Source organism: Micromys minutus (genome assembly GCF_963924665.1).
Source record: "Micromys minutus genome assembly, chromosome: 11".
Taxonomy (NCBI): Eukaryota; Metazoa; Chordata; class Mammalia; order Rodentia; family Muridae; genus Micromys; species Micromys minutus.
The window spans coordinates 36,414,654-36,434,881 of record NC_137980.1 but is presented as its reverse complement, the minus strand read 5'-3'; the positions used below and the strand labels follow the sequence as shown (position 1 = coordinate 36,434,881).

Genomic DNA, 20,228 nt, shown 5'->3' with positions numbered 1-20,228 from the left:
CGATGGCCTCAGTGCATCCCTACTGGAACAGAAGCTTCAACTGTCAGTAAGCCTGCACACTTCCAGAAGTGTGCTGCTTAGTCTGCAAGGCTCAGCAGCAGCAGATAGAATAGGACCCATCCTGCTAGTGTGAGTGCTGCCACCATGTACAGCTCTCATGTCACTCTGAGGAATGACTGTAGTTTACAGGTCGGAGCTCGAAGGTGTTACTTGTCCAAGGCCACTGTAGCATTAGGAGACAATGATACTACCCACCTTCATGCACAAATGACAGACCATGCAGGGACTATAGAGAAACAGCAAAGGCAGCCCTGTTCAAAGTTTAGAGTTCCAAGACATCAGCAACAAATAATTCAAGTTGATCTGAGTCTGGCGTGACTCCACACAGGATGAATAGCCACGATACTGGCCCTGCCCAAGAGCTTGGAGTAAATTTAAATGAGGCAATGTGGCACTCAAAAAAAGAGACCCAGGACACACAGGCCCAGTACACACAGACCTGGTACACACAGACCGGGTACACACAGACTCAGTACACACAGACTCAGTACACACAGACCTAGTACACACAGACTCAGTACACACAGGCCCAGTACACACAGGCCCAGTACACACAGACTCAGTACACAAAGACTCAGTATACACAGACCCAGTACACACAGACTCAGTACACAAAGACTTAGTATACACAGGCCCAGTACACACAGACTCAGTACACACAGACTCAGTACACACAGACTCAGTACACACAGACTCAGTACACACAGACCCAGTACATACAGACCCAGTACACATAGACCCCAGTATACATCACATGGAAGGTATTTATCTAGACAAATGCTGACTCACCTCATCCTGTACGTTAAGTACTTTATTCACCATCCCACTTTATGCATGAGGAATGGGTGTGCAGGGAGGTTTAATGACTAACTATCCCATGTCCACAACTAGTAATCAGTACAGGGAACATAGAATGTGCTTCCCATGTGGCCTGCGTGCACACTGCCAGGGGAAGATCTAAGCCATGTGCTAAGAAAAAAGACTCTGATCATACCTATAGTGTTAGGGTGGCCCCTGCACACACAGAACACGGACAATTTTGTTTGAGAACATCTTCATATGCTGTTGACTTGACTTTCTTGTGAGACATAAATTTTCTTTAAATATACCTAGTATCAATATGTCACTGAATTTTGACAAACTAAAAAGGAAAATATCAAATTGGAAATATATTTAACCCAACGAACATCTGGGATAGGCTGTTTTGTCAAAAATGGGAGGGAAACACAAGTCTACAGTAGTCAAGAAAATTTGGAAATAAACTTCAAAATGGCTTGCAGATTCAGTCTTCTAATTGAATTATCTAATGTTTATGACTGGAAATTTTCTTAAAATAATTTCTCATTACTTGGGAAATGGAAGATCCACCACACTAAAGTTGGCTCTCCTGACCACCTTTATTGAATGCACATGAGAAACTGGTGCGGACATTTTGGGAACCATCTAGAACTCTAGCTCACAAAACTTGCTTTCAGAATGCATTACTGCACAACAGCTCTTTCAAATGGCAGCTGGCAACAGACATGCCCTCAAGGTACCCTGGACCCATGTGGAAGAAGACAGAACTGGAATCTGTTTATAGTTAGAGTGAGGAGGAATGAGGACCGCAAAAGATGTTCAGAGACTCTTGGTTTTTCCTTAAGGGCTCATAATGACCCTCATTTAAAAGAAAAAAAAAAAGCTGCACATAACATCCCATTTTCTGGGAAATTGAACTGCTGCTATTGGGGATGCTAAGTGATTTCAGAAGTCATGATTCCATGCAGGGAGACAAGCAATGCATGTCGTACAAAACATAGGACAAATCCTCTTGGCTGTCCCTCTAGACTTCTTTCAGACCTCATGGTTGACTATTAGTGTGACACAGGTATCTGTCGGGGTGCTGCTGGAGAGAGCAGATACTGAAAACAGTACCACAAATGTACATCAACGAATGCTGGGGTGTCTCCAGAAGGCAGTGTGGAGCAACACTGACTTTGTCAGCAAGTGGACTGCCCACCCACCCTTCAACCCCCCCCCACACACACACAATTACAGCTACCTAAGATAAGTCAAGGCTGCCCTCTGCTGGCAGAAGCTTACTGGGCACACAAATCTTTCCATTCTTAAAATTATTTCCAAGTCAGTTTTAAAAGGGTTCAATGGGAAAGCACAAGACTCCTTAAAAGAAAACATGGGAGGCCAAGAGACCTCTGGTGAGCACTTCTCAGGCTTCATGAGCTAATCGGCTCCAGGTGTCCCAAATCCCAAGGCTCCACATTTGGCCCCCAAACTGGTTGCAAATCTTAAGCCAGCCTATAAGAAATTTCCAATAAAAGTGTCAAAATTAGGGGGCTGAAGAGATGGCTCGGCAGTTAAGAGTCCTGACTGCTCTTCCTTAGGTCCTGAGTTCAATTCCCAGCAACCACGTGGTGGCTCACAACAATCTGTAATGGGGTCTGATGCCCTCTTCTGGAATGCAGGTGTACGTGCAAATAAAACACTCATACATTAAATAGAAATAAATAAGTAAAATGTCAAAATTAAGTACCATTTAAGTTGAAATATTAGCTAAAACAAAAGTTCTAATCATATACAATTAGTTTGGAAGAGAACTATAAACTGCAGTGGATCCCGAGTTTCCTTCCAGACTCCGCTAATATGGGTAATGTGATATTCACAGCCAAAATTTCAGTATTTTGATTCTTATGTGAGGTTTTACCCATAGCGAGTGCATAGATGTTGTCCATGCTTTGGGGTTACCTTCACCCACTGCCTCTGTGGTGGGAAACACATCATGATTAGGAATGGCAATAGCAGTAGGGAAGCCCCTAAAGGACCGCTGTGAGGACAAAGTGGGATTATTTATGAAGAGTATGTGTTTGCATAAGAGAGTCTAGAAACAGTCCCAGAATATGAGCTGCTGTGTTTCGGTAGACACTGCTGTTGGTGTACTGATGGGACATGCAGCAGTGGCCTAAACAGCAGGGCTCTTGGCTGTATCTCAGAATTCTCTGGGGCGATTTCAAAGAATAATTTTCTGAGTTCCACTGAAGACTTACCAAATTAGAGTCTTTGTGAGTGCAGCCCAGGCATGGTTTTTTAAAAACTCCCGATGATTCTAACAGTGTGGTTGGAATTTTTCAGGGGGTGGGGGTGCGTCTTCAGTCCAAGAACCCTAGCTAAGAAGGTGGTAGAAATATGGGTCCTCAGGCCTGCCCCAAACCTATCGGATCTACATTTTACAAAATCACACGAATCTAAAGCTCTCTGAGAAGGTCATAAGGACCCAGGACACATAAGAAGCCTCACGGTGCTCAGCAGCTTCTCAGTAAGTAGCAGGCTTTGAGGACACTGGGGCCAGGCCCACAATTCATTCATAGTCTGCAGTCTGTAAAACAAAGGGCTGGAGGAGACTGGATAATAGAGAATGGTAACGCTGGGGTAGAAAGATAACCTCTCTACCTGACATGATCTCACAGTGGCCTGCCAGATCGATGATAACTATTTGAAGCTGGCTCCATAGGCTGCAACATCACGTCTCAGTTACAGTTTCTACTGCTGTGATAAAACACCATAAGCAGAGCACAGTGGGGAAGATAGGGTTTATTCTGCTTAGGCTTCCACATCACAGCTCATTAGTAAAGTTAGTCAGGGCAGGAACCTGGAGGCAGGAGCTGGATGCAGAGGCCATGGAGGAGTGCTGTTACTGGCCTGCTTCCTGTGGCTTGCTCAGCTTGCTTGCTTATAGAACCCAGCCCAGGAATGGCACTACCCACCATGGGTTGGGCCCTCTCCCATTGATCACTGAGAAAATGCTTTACCAGGGTCGAGAGGTAGCTCATTGGTTAAGAGAACTGACTGCTCTTCCTAAAGGTCTTGAGTTCAATTCCCAGCAACCACATGGTGGCTCACACCCATCTGTAATGAGATCTGATGCTCTCTTCTGGTGTGTCTGAAGACAGCTACAGTGTACATATATAATAAATACATCTTTTAAAAAATGAAAATGCTTTGCCATCTTGCCTACAGTCTAATCTATGGAAGCATTTTCTTAATTGAGGTCCCCTCCTCTCCAATGACTTCAGCTTGTGTCAAGTTGGCATAAAACTATCCAGCACACCCCATAGAATTACATATAGTACAGTACTGCAAGGGCCATGGCCCTAAGGAAACTGCTGTTTGCTGTTTGATGGTGTGAACATTAGTGTAAAGCCTCTGGCCACTGTCAGCTGCTCTCCCTGAGAGTATGCTGTGCTTACTAGTTAATGAACTCCTTGGACAGGGATCACAAAGACTGAGAGACAGAGGAATCTGTCTGGACTGGTCTCGGGTGGTCCTGGGAAAGTCACAGTAAACAATTCCCTGTGAAACCAAATTAAAGGAGCCCACTACTGTGGACCCAACTCTCCCACTGGACCCCAACAGGAACAGACACGACTAGAATCCAAACTATTTGACTTGGGGGGCGGTAAATAGATGATCACCAAGTGTCATAGACAGGAGTTTCCACTGTGTTGTACTGAGGTCCCTTAAAGTAAGTAACCAGTGGTCAGTTTCATTTCATTGTTCTGAAGCCCTGTTCCTGCCTTAGAATTTAAAAATAGCTTGTTTTGGAGTCAGAGCCTAGCTCTGACTGGCCAAGAACTCACAGAAATCCACCTCCTGAGTGCAAGGATTGGAAGGCAAGCCAATGGTTGCCCAACAAGGAAACTAATTTTGTAGCAACCAATCACACTTTGTTCTTCCTTATTAACATTCAGCCTTTCCCCTCTCTAAAACCGCTTTCCCTGATTGGTTCATTGGCATCCCCATTCTGGAATCTAGCTAATTGTGTCATCATTTTATCTGACACCTTAAACACTCTATATGGAATGTTTCATAAAGCAAATCTTTTGCTTGTGTTTCAGACCAGCTTAATACTGACCAGTACATGGGGGCTCAGTAATTAAGAGTACTTGTTGCTCTTGAAGAGGGCCTTGGTCGGTTCGCAGCACCCACATGATGATTCGACTATCTGTAAATCCAATTCCAGGGGATCCTATACTGTTTTCTGGCCTCTGCTTGCATGTATACATACACGAAGGGAAAACATCCATGGACAGAAATAAATCTTAAGCAAACATTCCAGGGAGTAGGCACCATTCTCTTTATCATACCGCTCAGAATGTTCCAGGTAGGCAGCCTCTTAGAGGGCAGCGCTGGACTTGAGCTTATGAACTCATTTTTATTTTGTGTATATGGGTATGTTACCTGAACACGTTTAAGCACCACTGCAGGCAATGCCCAGAGAGACCAGAAGAGGGCGTCAGTTCTCCAGGAACTGGCGTTGGTTGTCTGAGACCTGTGAGCTGTCCAGTGGATGCTGGGAATAGAACCTGGGTCCTCTCCAAGCCACTGCCTTTGGCTGCTGAGCCATCTCTTCAGCTCACAACGATAAATAAAATACACACGTGAAAACAACGCCCTCTCTCAACTAGTTGCCTGGCAACTGTGCCTTTCCACCAACCCACAAACTGCTGGCATAAAGACTTCCTCTCGACCTCAACAGGGCTCCTGCGCATGTGCGCCCTCCTAGAGCTGGGCGGAACGTCGTCCCCTGACGCTTTCCGGGCAGTCCCGGAAGTGGCTCGTGGCGCATGCGCGGGGCTCCTCTGGTAACGGGGCAGTTTCCACCGGCTTGAGGCGACTCGGAGGTCTGGGGTCTTCTGCCTGCGCCCCCTCCGCCCCGCGCCAGAGCAGGTTCGTGGCTTCGGGTCCCGCCGCGTGCGCGACTCTCAGGCGGCCTCACGTCGCACCCCTGTCCCCGCCAGCCGCGCTCCCTCAGGAAAGCCCGGGCCCGCGTGGGGAAACTGAGCCCCTCTCTGCAGCCGGACCCTGTGCGCTCCGCTAGGTAGGCCGGGCCTTTCCGCGTGCGCACACTGCCGGGGCCACGGAGATGGGGAGACGGTGAGGGAGACGTGGCGGGGGTGCCCGTGGTTTGCGCAGACGTGAGGGGCGGGGCGGACGGGCGGGCGTGGGCAAGCACTTGGGCAATGGAGGGTCGGGAGTTCAAGACCAGCCAGAGCTAACTGGGTGGGTTCCCAGCCAGACTGAGCTGCACGAGTCTTTATTTCAGAAAACACACCCTTAGGTATTTTAGCTGGAGAGATGGCTTCGCTGTTCTTCCAGAAGTCACAGCAGCTAGTAGCTGCCTGTTCACTCCAGCTGCAGGGGATCTGATGCCCCCTTCTGGCCTCCGTGGACGTCCTACTCGCGTGCGCATACCCGTACAATGATCTAAAATGAAAAGTCTTAATGCTAATTCAAGCATGCACTGGGGCTCATTTTGTTTCATAACTCCAGGAAGGAGGAATTCGTGTTTCTGGTTTAAAGGTGGAAAAATCAAGAATAACTCAGGTTCCCAAAACATACGGCTGTGCAGAAGCCCTGTCCTTCCTGGCTCATCCAAGCAGGAAACCTATGTGTCTGTGCATCTCTCTACCTTGTGCAGACAGGCTTGTAGTCATCAACACTGAGGGTTGTCTCCCCAGTCGTTTTCCAAGCTGTGTCTCCCCAGTCGTTTTCCGAGCTTTGGATGTGCTCCTTACTGTGGTTCTGATCGTCGTCTACTTTGAAGTCAGAAAAAGTCAAATGCTTTCCCAAAGTTTCTTGCAGCTTCCCCTGTCAGTGAGGAAGCGGCCCTCATTAGGCAGTGGATTTCTCAGGCGTTTGCCTCACTTTGAAGAGGTGCCTGACTTGGTGGAATTCTGGGTTTTAAGAATGTGCTTTTTAGTAACAGTTTGAAGTGTGGCAAAAGAGTATGAGTTAGAGTGCACAGATGGTTTCCTTGGCAACGACATAGTTATTACATTCAGTGCTAGAACATGCACATCTTTCTCTTTAAATGAGGTCTTTTGTAGACCAGGCTGTTCTCAGACTTCTGTACAGTCAGGGCTGTCCTGCTCTTCCTGACCCTACCTCTCAAGTGCAGAGATCTTACCTGACTAACTCTAAACTGTCTCTGCATGTCTATGTGTGTATGGCCATGCATGTCACAGTCCACATGTGGTGGTCAGAGGACCGCTTTGAGTTCTTTCCTACTTTCCTGCTGATTCTGGGGATCAAACTCATGTTTCCGGGCTTGTATAGCAGGTGTCTTGACTGCCTGAGCCAACTGGCCAGCCACAGAGTAGCCCTGATGAGTGCGCTGTCCTTTCAGCACAGCCGGAAGTGGAGGCGTGGCGAGTGACAGTTGGGACTGGTAGACTGCCATGCTCAAGAAAGCATGGTGCTGACTATTGATGGCTCCATGTTTACACCGTCACACCAGACTTTCAGGCTTTCTCTGTAGCCCTGACTGTCCTGAAACTTACTCTGTAGACCAGGCTGACCTCAAACTCTCAGATCCTCCTGCCTCTGCCTTGTAAATGTTGGGATTAAAGGCCGGCCACCACTGCCCGGCCTGGACTGCTTTTCTTAAAGCCTTGAGAAATTGTGGAATACCTGCCAGGACTGGGTCTTTCTAGGTAGCTTCATGCAGATATTGACTTGAGTATTTAGGACTCCTAAAATAGAGAGGAAAGGGAGCCCCCAAGAGTGGACCCTGGGTACAGGAGGCCCTCCTGTCTGCTGCTGGGTGCCTAGAATGCCGTTCTGACTCTGGAGAGTGACAGCTCTTTTCTAGCTGCTGACTCTGTTCTCTGTCTGTGTTGGTGCCTTAGTGCTAGCAAGGTATCCTTCCAATAGAGTAGAGGAAACTGGATGTAGGAGAGTTCCTTCATAGCTTCCAGAGGCTAAAAATGCTCAAAAAGTAATGATAGGGAGAGAGAGCCGCGCACACTCGCAAGAGAGACAGGCTCTCTGTAGCCCTGTCTGGGGCCTGGAACTAAGTAGGTAGACCAGGCTGTCATCATACACAGAGATCTACCCACCTTTGCCCAAGTGTTCAGGTTATACTATGTTGGACAAAAAGGCTTCTTTTTAGGCATTCTGCTTTTTAGGCTCTTCTGAAGAGCAAGGCTGGCTTAGCATCATTGTGCTAGTTTCTGCTGTGTACTTTGTACCACCTAAGAGGGACCTGTCCTTAACATTTGCCACTTTGTGTTTTCCAGCCAACATGAGTCTGTTTGGATCAACCTCTGGTTTTGGGACTGGTGGGACCAGCATGTTTGGGAGTACAACCACAGATAACCACAACCCAATGAAGGTATCACTCAGACTCCCGCGGGGCACACAGAGAGCCAGGAACCTCCTGTTGGGTGAAGAAAAGTGGGTGGAGGACTCTGGCTGGATAAAGCTGAGGAACACTGGCACACAAAACTTGTCCTCGGCAGAACTAGTGTCCTGTCCTCACTTGTAGCTCATCACAGCTGCCAAGCCACCTATGGAAGCCAGAGCTTCCCAGGGCGTGCTTGCTGCATAATTTAGTGTGGCTCTCGCAGCAGCCCTGGAGAATGTCCACAGTTCTCTGTACCAAGGGAAATCGAGGACTTGGGTGAGGGTGGAACAACTTGGCCAGACACTTGGAGCAGGAGGGACCTTATCTCTTGCAAATGCTGCCTTGGTGCCTTTAACACATTGCTAATCCTGCAGCTCTAGTATTTTCCTTGACTTGTGTATTGCTCTTGTGTTTGATCAAAGTAAGGAAAGGTCAGATCCAGGTAGGTCTCGAGGCAAAGAGAGATGAGCTTGAGGTGTTTGGTGAGAAAGCAAGGTGCCTTATGGTGATGATGTGTACATTTTAACCTGACCTTCCCTCCCCAGGACATTGAAGTAACGTCTTCTCCTGATGACAGCATCGGTTGTCTGTCTTTCAGCCCCCCAACCTTACCGGGGAACTTCCTTATTGCGGGATCATGGGCTAATGACGTAAGTTCTTCTCGGGCAGCTGCCATGTAGGCAAGGCTAGCCTGCCCTTCACCTCCATTCTGTCTGTGTGAACTGAGGCGAAGGCTTATGTGTGGTCCTTTCTAAGACAGTGTAGAAACTGCATCCTTCAGAATGGCAGTACCATAGCCAGGCACTGCCCCAAGGTTCCCTGTACCTAACCCAACTGCACTATTTGTACTGCTTGTTAAGAACCTTTCTTGGCACCCAGAAACTTTTTCAGATGGATGTTGAACTTGTCTGTTCATCAGGCCCTGAACACTAAGCTCGGTGACCGCACAAAGGGGAGTTTGCAAGGTCTGGGGAAATGGGCATGGGTGTTAGGAGGCAGCTCTGGCCCATTCTGTTTCTGTGATCAGAAAGAAGTGTATGCTGTACTCATTTCCCCCTAAGATGTTCTCAAGAATAAGCAGCTATGATGGGTCATAGTGTGAGGGGACAAGCCATAGCCATCCAGTCCTACTGGTAGACAGGCAAGTCACAGCAGTTCCTCAGAAGTCTTTGTGTTTAAGCCTCTTGTTCTGTTGACTGTGCATTTAGGACTTGGGGGAAGCACCTGACAGTGCCTTCATCCCCAGAGTTTGAGACTGCTCCAGTCCGTGCTTAGGGACAGTTTCATATGGGTGTGTGTGAAACTAGGACACAGGTCTTCAAGCTAGTCTTGATACCCCAGGTCCAGGGTTACAGCTCCAGAGGCGTAGGCACTCACCTGAGGTGCATGAGGCTCTGAGTTCCACACAAAACCCAAGCTTAAAGTCCACAGTGAGCTTCTGCCTGACCCTGCTGTATAGGACCAGACGCAACTACACAGATAGACCCTGTTTGCAGAATTGTTTAGAGAAAGATTCTACACTGGCCTGCAACAGTGAGGATGCAGGGAGCAGGGAGGAGGAAGCACGTGAAGGTTGAACAGGCCTGCCTTTTCCTCATTTCACTTGCTGCTTTAGTATTGGACGAAAACTAGGTTTGGTAGCACACACCTGTTCTCCACCCACTGGAAAGTAAAGCAGGGGGATCATATTCAGGGTCATCCTCAGCTTCATAGTGAGTTCGAAGCCAACCTGGGCTATGTGAGACCGTCTCAAAAAAAAAAAAATGAATAAGCCAAGTTAGAAACATATTCAGAGATGGACAGGGTGAGAGTGCAGCCGAGGGAAGCAGCAGCAGCGGCAGAGGCTGGCTGCAAGTTCTGGTGTTCTGGCTTGTTCTGGTTTGCAGTAAGATGCGTGTGCATTGACGGAAGACAGAATGCATCCAGAACTTAACTAGTTCTCTGGAATTTATTTTCTTGTCATAGTTTCAAAATCTATAAAATGCATACCTTTAACAGGAAAGTGCCTTGGGAAGCATTCTAGGAGAAAGGTGGGTTTCCTCTAGAGGCATGTCTGACTGCTGAGTGAGCAGCTGGGCTGCATTGTTGCTGTGAGCATTCCATTTGTGGTCTCAGCGGCTTGTTTGTACACGTTGCTTAGTTTGCTCTTGAATTTAGATGATCAGATTTATGCAAGAAGTCGGCAGTAAGCTGTACTGTGCGTGTGCATGTCAGAGGCTGGGAACCGCCCTGATCTCATTAATCTGTCCTGTTTCTACAGGTTCGCTGCTGGGAAGTACAAGACAGCGGGCAAACCATTCCCAAGGCCCAGCAGATGCACACTGGGCCAGTGCTTGACGTCTGCTGGAGTGATGTAAGTCCTATCTCCTCTTCTGAGATAGGATTTTATTACATACTTTAGTGTTGCTATGGCAAAACACCAAGGCCATTTATAAAAGAGAATGTTCCTTGAGCTTATGGTTTCAGAGGGTTAGGGTCCATGATGGCGGAGCAAAGTCATAGCCACAGGGACAGCTCTAATTTAGTAAGCAGTTGGTTGTGATAGCACTTTGGAGCCTGGGATTTTGGATTAAGGGTATGAACCCTGAAGTTGGAATGTCCAAAATGGGGAGTTCATGCAAGATTTGTTTTCTTCCTTTTCCCTCTCTTGGTTTAGAGGAGGGAGGGCCTTTTCCCTTTCTGCTCTGTATTCCAGACAATAGCTCTATGACTGGCAAGGTCAAAGACTGGTTCTTGAGACTGGGTTTTTGTTCTTGCTTGTTTGTTTTCTCACCTAGGATGGCCTTGAACTTGGAGATTGCTGCTGCTGTCAGCTTGTTTTGTTTTTTAAATAACGTATATTATGGCTTAAATGTAGAGTGTAAATGTAGGCTCTTAGTTTTATTTTTATGGGTGTTGTATTTTGCCTACAGGTAATTTTTTTTTGTGGTTTTGAAGGGTATGGAACCTTTCAGACTTGGGGCTTAGATAACAGTGTAAGCTATTGAGGCCAAACCAGATACTTGGTTACCTGAGGATTCCCTGAGATGTGACAAATGAGGGTCATGTGATCAGTCAGTTGGGGTTGGGAGTGACCACTGAGTGTCTCACCAGCCACATTTGGTTTTCATTTCGTAGTTTTCAAAGCCACTCAAATTTGTAGAGATTCTGTCTCTGTTTTGTTTGTTTTTGTTGTTTGACACAGGGTTCCTATGTCCAGAAACTCACTCTGTAGACCTGGCTGACCTCAATTCAGAAATGTGTCTGCCTTTGCCTTCTATGTGAGGTCAGAGTCTAATCTGCTTACAGAACTAGTTTGCAGTTTGCTGACAGCCCCCCCCCTTTTAAAGATGTATTTAATGTATGTGAGTGCACTGTCATTCTTCAGACACACACAGGAGGGCATCAGAAGATCCCATTACAGAAGACTGAGCCACCATGTGGTTCCTGGAAATTGAACTCAGGACCTCTGGAAGAGCAGTTGGTGCTCTTAATCACTGAGCCATCTCTGCAGCCCGTGCTGGCTCTTAATAGGGAAACACAATGCAGAGCAGATGCTTAACCCAACTTGTCGGACATGGAGACTTACTTTTGCTCAGCCAACAGACTGTCTCTTTTATTTTAGGATGGAAGCAAAGTGTTCACAGCATCGTGTGACAAGACAGCCAAGATGTGGGACCTGAACAGCAACCAGGCCATTCAGATAGCACAGGTGACTTTGTGGGTGGGCTGACAATACAGCATGGGAAGACTCTTTAGCACATTCATAGCGTGTTTGTAAGCTCCCTCATTAGCAGTAGTATTTCTCAGCACTGTGCCACAAATCTCCCATGTGCACATAGGTAGTGACAGATCTGTAGAGACAAGAGGACATAGTTCTTGACACTTCAGGACCTCTGTGTGACTTGCTCTGTCAAGTACACTTGTTCACTTGTCATTCAGCACGTGTTGGTTGAGTGTTTGCCGTGTGTCAGGCAATGTCCTCAGGGTTAGGACACCATGTACAAGGAACATTTATCACTTGTCTTACTTAGAGTTCTGTTTTTCTGAAGAGATACTATGACTGTGGCAACTCTTCTAAAGAAAGACATTTAATTAGAGCAGGGGTACTTTTCAGAGGGTTAGTACATCATTGTTATGGTGGGAAGCATGGCAGCATCCAGGCAGACATGGTGTTGGAGAGGTAGCCGAGAGTCCTACATCTGGATCCACAGGCAGCAGGAAGAGAGAATGACACTGGGCCTGGCTTGAGCATTTGAAACCTGGAAGCCCACACCAGTGATGAACTTCCTCCAGCAAACCACACCCACTCCCTGCGAGCCTACAGAGGCCTTTTTCATTCAAGTGGGCAGCAGGCTGGTTCTAAGTATGAGGACCACTAAGAGTAGGGGTGAGGGGTGGGGAAGGCACCTGGACCACAGACATCCCCTAGTCTCTGGTGGATGCATCCCCGTGACAAATGAACGGCATGTGGAGCTTTCCCTCAGCTGTTCCCAACGGTTCCCTGGCGAGGACCTGGTCGTCACCACTGATCATAAATAAGGGTGAACCTGAGTCAGAGCAGCACTTGGGGGCAAGTTTCTGGTCTGTGACCTGGGGTCATGAGAGAACGCTGCAGTACCCTTCGGTTTCTTTACTGTTGAATGTAACTCAGTGTCAGTGAGTCAGTTCCTTTGGCTTTCCAGAGGGAGAGCTGTTGTGCTAGTTGTTGAACCTGTCCCCTGATTTTTCTTGTGGAAAGCACGACGCTCCTGTTAAGACCATACATTGGATCAAGGCCCCAAACTACAGCTGCGTGATGACCGGGAGCTGGGATAAGACTCTGAAGGTACGCTGCATCCCTGTGCTCAAGGGCTTGTGCACCTTTGAAGATGGGGATCGCTGGGTTCATGTAGACTTCAGCCATTAGGGTCTCTTACTTATCTTCCTCTTTGCCTTCAGTTTTGGGATACCCGATCATCCAATCCTATGATGGTCTTGCAGCTCCCTGAGCGCTGTTACTGTGCAGATGTGGTAAGGAATCTCACTTCTTTTCAACAGCCCAGTAAACATGGCTCTACAAACCTTGTAGTTTGTAGGTATCTAAATTCTTCAACTTCAACGGACTCTGCTCATACATGACATTTGGGGCTGCATGTCCAAAATGTGCCAAGTGTTGGGTTTTGGACCTTCTTCTTTCTTGTCTTTGGGACTGGAGAGAAAGCGCTGGACTTTCAGCCATTGTTTGAGCATGTGCACTAGCCACCTGTCCTTCATGGGGAGACAGCGTGATGTGATAGTAGAGGAATGAGACAGATGTGTGTGGCACTGATCACTGAGAGGTGTGGAAACTGAAGTGCTTTCTCAGTATCTTTGATTAAGTCTTAAGGGTTGGTAGCAACTGCCCCAGTGCCACGGTGAAGAGATCCGTCTTGAGAAAAGTGCATGGTGGAGGCAGGGCAGTCTCTGAGTTCTAGGCTAGCCAAGTCTACAATGGAATTCTAGGTTTGCAAGAGCTATACAGTAAGATCCTGTCTTGATAAAGGAAGGAAAGAGACACCTGGTATCAAAGACAAAAGGAAATCATTGAAATATATCATATAACGGGGTGGAGGTGACCATTCATTCTCACTGGTGACTCTGTGCTTATTAAATATCCATATTTTATAGTTTAAAAACTGTAAAGCATATAGTAACAAAAGCCTGGAACTATAGAACTTGGGATGCACCAATGAGAATCCAGGTTCAGGATAAGGTCATACTAGGCTGTGTAAAAAAGAAAAATCCTACCACTAGTTAAAGCATTTTAAGTACATGCGTGCTTTGCTTACAGGCAGAGTTTTTCTAGGTTTCCACGAAATACTTTTAATATCATTGAATTACTAAACTTTTAAAACATTAGAATTTCACGACTAAATGAGGACTGAACACTTAGGTGTGAAAGCCCTGTCTCTATGTCAAGTGTGTGTCTTCCTTCTCTTCTCTAGATATACCCGATGGCTGTTGTGGCCACTGCAGAAAGAGGCCTGATTGTCTATCAGTTAGAGAATCAGCCCTCTGAGTTCAGGAGAATAGAGTCTCCACTGAAGCACCAGGTGGGTCTCATACACACTACTGAGAAGCATATGTCGAGCACCTACCACATGCAGGGTAGTGAGTGCTCTTTCGTGGGCTCAGGTATGCAGTATCTCCTGAAAAGCTTGCTGCTGGGTTCAGAGGAGGTGAATTCAAGGAAGCAAGCATAGTTTTACACAAGCATGATTGAGCCAGACTTTGCTTTCCCCAGACATCCCAGAGTAGCTTACTGCTTCTGTCTGCTCCCAGCTCATCTGGGTGGACTACTGCTGTTCTCTGGCTTCATCTCTGCTTTCACTCTTACTGCTTACCAGGTTTTCCTCCAGCTCAGTCCTACCTTGGCCGCAGGACTGTGAGTCCTTCCTGTTTCTGTTATCTAAGTCTCCTAGCAAACATCTCAGAAAATAGGATCAGTTCCTGTGCTAGCAGAGGAGGAAGGGTTCAACCATTCGTGCGTTCTTCCTGCTGCATCTTCCCATGCTAGGTGCTGGCCAGGGTCTTTGGAGGCTGGTTCCATGATGAGCCCTTTTGCCCTATAGCCTTTGCAGGAACCTGACATAGTCCATCACTGAGACTCCTCCAGCACCTCACTCAAGTGTGCCTGCTCTGATCCTGAGACACAGACCATCCTTGCCCCTGCTAGAACTGCTGTGATCCTTTGTCCTCCTGTTTAGTCTTCCCTCATACCTCACTCTTCACTCTTTGTTCCCTATGAATTCACTGATAGCACTCAGTATAAGTCCTAGAGCATCACCATAAGGAATTCTCCAGAACACCTTACCCCTGGTGGTCATTCATTATCTCTAGCCAGGCTCCCTTTGCCCTTCAGACTAAAGGTTACCCTTGAGTCATCTCTCTTTCCTTCCCTTTCCCAAGTCTCGTGACAGGATGGGCCTGGTTCAGTGTACACCTGCAGCCTCAGTGCTATGGGAGCTAGAGACAGGAGCATCCCTGGGTGACTGCCTTAAGAAAATACAAAGGAAGTGACAGGGGACACTTGACACAGTCCTCTGGTTCCTGTGCATTTGCTCACATGCCTATATATTTTACATTACACTGTTCACTTTTGTGAGCACACAGAAATACAAATTTAAAAGTGAGAAAGATAGCACGTGTTGGCAAGAGTGTGACAAAGCTCCTCCTGTACCTCAGAAGTGGCCTGAAGTACCCAGGGTTCTGATACAGTCCAGTAGAACTTCTGTTGGGCCAGCAGTTCCTAAGAAGGAAGTGAGCTTATCATTGCACCATGGGTAAACTTGAGTCTGGTATACTAAGTGCAGAGCCAGGGCAGGAGGACACAGCCTAGGTGGATCCTTGTATATAATAGCCAAAATACTGTCTTAAGGTTTTACTGCTGGGAACAGACACCATGACCAAGGCAACTCTCATTAAGGACAATTTAATTAGTGCTGGCTTACAGGTTCAGAGGTTCAGTCCAGTATCATCAAGGCAGGAGCATGGCAGCATCCAGGCAGGCATAGTGCAGAAGCTGAGGGTTCTACATCTTATGAAGGCAAATGAGAAAAGACTGACTTCCAGGCAGCTAGGATGAGTGTATTAAAGCCCACACCCACAGTGACACCTACTCCAACAAGACCACACCTCCTAATGGTGCCACTCCCTGGGCCAAACATATACAAACCATCACACTGGCTTTGCTATGTGTAACTTACCCAGCATTCCCTGTAAGAGGACTGGCAGTTATACCATTTCCATCCAGGCCAGGGAAATAGGATAGACTGGGTGTCTGATCTAAAGGGTACCTGCTGATTAAAGTGGGATCGTGCTGAACGGGGCAGCTGCATTTGTGCAACACATGACTCCTGGTATCCTGGGGCTATAGGAAGGTTAGAGAGTAGCATTTGCTGGGAAGACAAATATACCTTTATATTTGAGTCATGGCTTAGTTTTTCTAAAACCTAAAAATAAGATGACATATATGTTCATGTTAACTAATCTTTACTTACATGGTGCTAATGGTCCTTCCTCTTTTATTTTAACCATAGCATCGGTGTGTGGCTATTTTTAAAGACAAACAGAACAAGCCAACTGGTTTTGCTCTTGGGAGTATCGAGGGGAGAGTTGCCATTCACTACATCAATCCTCCAAATCCGTAAGTGGCTCTCACTGCCTTGGATGCTCTTTTCAGCTGGTTCTGAAAGGAGATTGAGACACCTTTGCTTTTCAGGGCCAAAGATAACTTCACCTTCAAATGCCATCGATCCAACGGAACCAACACTTCTGCTCCTCAAGACATCTATGCAGTACGTTCCAGCAGCACTCCATCTTGAAGGGGAGCCCCCTGGAACCAAACTTGGAGCTGGTTTTCCAAGTGCACTGGAACCAGGAGTCCTAGGAGAGAGAGCCTATGTGTTTGCAGACTTGAGTGCTCTTTTACAAACCTGTTAGCTCTTTTCTTGATGGGCTTGCACTGAGATTGCGACTTGTTTATGGGTGTCTATAGACAATTTCCACGCATGGTGATTGATGGTCAAGAAATTAGTCTGTAAAAGAAATCCATACTTTTTTCCTGAGATTGCTGCTTAGTGTGGCCAGTGGGTGTGAACATGAATTCCCGTTTAGGGATTCCTAGGGTTTAGTTAGCGCAGGTTTAGTTCTAAGCTGCTGGTTCCCTCAGACAGCATGGCTGGGGAGCTACATTGGCAGAAACCTGTTTCTGCCTCTCACTGTCCATGTCAACCTTCGCAGGTGAACGGAATTGCCTTCCATCCTGTCCATGGCACCCTTGCCACTGTGGGGTCTGATGGCAGGTTCAGCTTCTGGGATAAAGATGCCAGGACAAAACTGAAGACTTCAGAACAGTTAGATCAGCCCATAGCAGCTTGCTGCTTCAATCACAATGGAAACATATTCGCCTATGCTTCCAGCTACGACTGGTCTAAGGTGAGAATTTCCAAGCCAGTTCTGGTCTCTCCTTCTTAGGCTCTGAGGCCGAAGGCCTGAGTTTGAGTTAATTCTCTCTGCACATGTGTGCCCTTAGCCAGGCCATTGCCACCTTCCTGTGGGCAGAGGCCTGAGTCTTGGTTTGGGGTTTAACTTTGCATGGGGGTTGGGGGGTGTTGGGTCAGAGAGACCCATTATGAGCTCCTCCCTGTTCTTGGACACATGAACATGGATGGATGTGGGGCCAGCTGCCTAGGTGTTGCTCTGGTGCATTGGTTGGTTTGAGCAGGGAGAGTTAGGAGCTGGCAGGATTCTGGCTGAATCTTGAGGCATTGCAGGCAAGCAGTAGAGTGTGGGCCTGGGGCCACAACCTGACCTCCCTGTGGAGAGTCTACTGGGGAGATAGCTCCCTTCGTTCCTCATGGTTTTCATTTTTCTCCCTTTTCCCACCAAGCCTTGCTCCTCGTGGTGGCTTCTCCATCCGTCTCAGCCTTTGCTACCCTCCCTACATTTGTTTCTCACCCCACTTCTTCCAGTTTTCTCACTGCCATCGGCAGGGTGTGCATGGCCTGCTCACTGTCCTTTCCCGTGCACATGTCCACTCACTGTGGCAGGAGTGCTGAGATGCTCCAGTCTCCTCCCTGTCCCTGTCTGGTCTGGAAGCCTTCTTTGTGTTTCATCCCTGCTTTGCTCTGATTCCCAAAGCTGCCCAATGTGTCCTTTGGAGGACGTTTCCACCACTGCTTGCCAGCCATTCTCCTCCACTTAGGGGTGGCCTGGGTTGTTAGCTGTTACCATCCTGAGACACCAGTCCTGGTGCACAGCTGCTGCCTCCTGGCCGCTCTGCTCGTTTCTCTTTAGTGTATTCCCACTCTTAGCTGGGATAGTACCCTCATGACAACTAATGACTGTAGCTCCAGTTCCAGGTCCGATGCCCCCCATTGAGTACACATACGCGGACACGAATGGGTACACATAAACAGAGCTCTTAAAACCCTGCATTTTGCTAAGAGTGATGGCTCTCACTACAGTCACAGCACTGAGGAGACTGAGACTGAGATGGAAGGATCACAGAGCCTGAGTGACTTGGCAGGACTCCCCTCAAACTTAATGCACCTGGATATGTAGTTCAGGAGCAGAGTGCTTGCCTGGCATTGTGGCAAGGCCTTGATTCAGTCCCCAGCACCACCAAAGAAAGAATGTCTAGAAAACAAACTAAAGAAAAAAGTTATGGCTCCTTCTAGGAGCCATAGAGTGCTAATGCTCTTGAGTGCTACCCAAAGCCTGAAGTCTAGCTGAGCACACCTTTAATCCCAGCACTGGGGAAGCAGAGACAGGTGAACTCTATTGAGTTCAAGACCAGCCGAGTCTACACACTAAGACCCTGTTTCAAAAAAACAAAAATTTAACAATTGAAGTTATGATTTGTAAAAGCATGTGGACTCACTGTGTTGTGTGGACAAGTAGAAACAGGCCCAGAACTCCTGCTCAGAATGGGAGCATCTGTCTCCAGTGTGCAGCCATGGCTGCGTAGATGAGCATGAAGCCTGGGCATAGCCATTCCCTAAAGCTGGATTTCACATTCTGTGATGAGCTACCCTTGAGCTCTCACACTAAAACTTTGTAAATGCTGCTGTGGTGAGAAAAGCAAGAATGTGCTGCAGCTGTGTCACTTCTCCAGGCCCACACCTTCCCAAGTCTCAGCTCATCTGTTTGGGATGGTACTGCATTTCCTCCTCACTCTGGGATCCTAGTGAAGGGCCGGGCCCAGCATTCACAGCCTGTATAGGCTGGCTGTGTCCTCTTAGCCCACCCACAGATGCCCCCAGACACTTCTCTCCTGGGAGCTGTTCCTTCTGTGGACTAGGTTCTTCCCCAAAAGCATTATGGGTGACTTCACAGCCTGAGACTGAGCAGTTGCCTTGGCAGTGAAGTTCCTGATGATAGAGGCCATGTATGACACAGGACCGTTAACTTCTCTCCATCCTTTCTCTGCCTTTTCAGGTGTCTTCAAGTTCTCAGAGCAGGACTTGGTGTTTGTGTGGCTATTGCTTTTAATACTAAGGTCATTTGTTTTTCCTTCTTTAGGGACATGAGTTTTATAATCCCCAAAAGAAAAATTACATTTTCCTGCGTAATGCAGCTGAAGAGCTAAAGCCAAGGAATAAGAAGTAGTGACCTGAAGCTGGGGCTGTTGGAGTTCCATCTCCACTCCACCTCATCTCTGCCCAAACTTGGGCCCCAACTCTGGGTGGCCACCACCCTTGCTGTGAGTGTCCACCTCTGGACGGACTGTGTTCTTGTTCAGCGTCAGCGCAGCATCCTGGTGGCTTGACTTCTCTCCATTCCACTCCCTGCTGCGGTTTTCCTGAAACTCTAAGGGAACTGAGATTCTAAATGAAGTCAGAACTTGTGTCCAGCAGTGTATTTGACAGTGTTGAGTGGGAACTGTTGATGAGCCCTGTGTTGTGTTTTATAATAAAATATTTTGAAGATGGCCTGCTTTTCATCCCTTTTCCCTACTCCTTAGGAAATAGCCATCAATCCCAGAATCAGTGCTGGGTTCCAGGTTTTCTCTTCATTTTGTCAGATCCTGGGAAGCTGTATGAGCCGCATGCCACAACTGCCTCAGTGCTGAGGAATGGGGATGGTGTGATGTCCTGAGAGGCCACCTTTCCCAGCACTGCGGGGCTTCTTTCCACAACCCATTTATTCCACAGAAATGGGAGACAGTGGATCCCAGGTGAGTGGCTTGGGGTGCCCTTAGAGTCCAGCAGGCAACTCAGCTTAGACCCTAGAGTTTGTCAAGCAGAGGGCTAGGGATGGACTAACCCACCACGTGAGCACTTTGGCACGAGATCGTCACTGTGTGTCTGCCCTGGGTTCCTTACACAATTACCAAGATGTGTTTAACATACAAAGCTATGTTTTAAGTATCTGTGGTTTCTGTTAAATAGGCCCATAAGTACACTTATAATGTGTGTGTGTAGGTGCTGGCTATGAAGAGTTGTGAGACCTATGCCCTAGTGGAGAGCCATGACTTGGCAGTGGT

At 47.5% G+C, this 20,228-nt stretch overlaps 1 protein-coding gene across 2 annotated transcripts; it reads left to right on the top strand.

Moving 5' to 3' along the window:
• Positions 1-5,700: 5,700 nt before the first annotated feature.
• On the top strand, positions 5,701-19,674 carry RAE1 (ribonucleic acid export 1). 2 transcript variants are annotated; one of them, XM_080925268.1, is made up of 12 exons: positions 5,701-5,781; positions 8,133-8,227; positions 8,785-8,889; positions 10,500-10,592; positions 11,844-11,930; positions 12,960-13,046; positions 13,160-13,231; positions 14,185-14,292; positions 16,279-16,385; positions 16,461-16,536; positions 16,982-17,176; positions 19,265-19,674. In XM_080925268.1, the coding sequence occupies exons 2-12, from the start codon at positions 8,138-8,140 to the stop codon at positions 19,349-19,351; spliced, it is 1,107 nt and encodes a 368-aa protein (XP_080781394.1). In that variant the 5' UTR covers positions 5,701-5,781; positions 8,133-8,137; the 3' UTR covers positions 19,352-19,674. The 2 variants fall into 2 exon arrangements, with proteins under 2 accessions (XP_080781394.1, XP_080781393.1); XM_080925267.1 differs by having other exon boundaries at positions 5,707-5,932.
• The last annotated feature ends 554 nt before the right edge of the window (positions 19,675-20,228 follow it).

Bases quoted from the DNA above. Each gene is read 5' to 3' on its own strand.
- RAE1 (XM_080925268.1), top strand. From the start codon at position 8,138: ATGAGTCTGTTTGGATCAACCTCTGGTTTTGGGACTGGTGGGACCAGC. The intron at 10,593-11,843 runs GTAAGTCCTATC...CTTTTATTTTAG, and splicing joins TTGACGTCTGCTGGAGTGAT to GATGGAAGCAAAGTGTTCAC. The intron at 17,177-19,264 runs GTGAGAATTTCC...TTCCTTCTTTAG, and splicing joins CCAGCTACGACTGGTCTAAG to GGACATGAGTTTTATAATCC.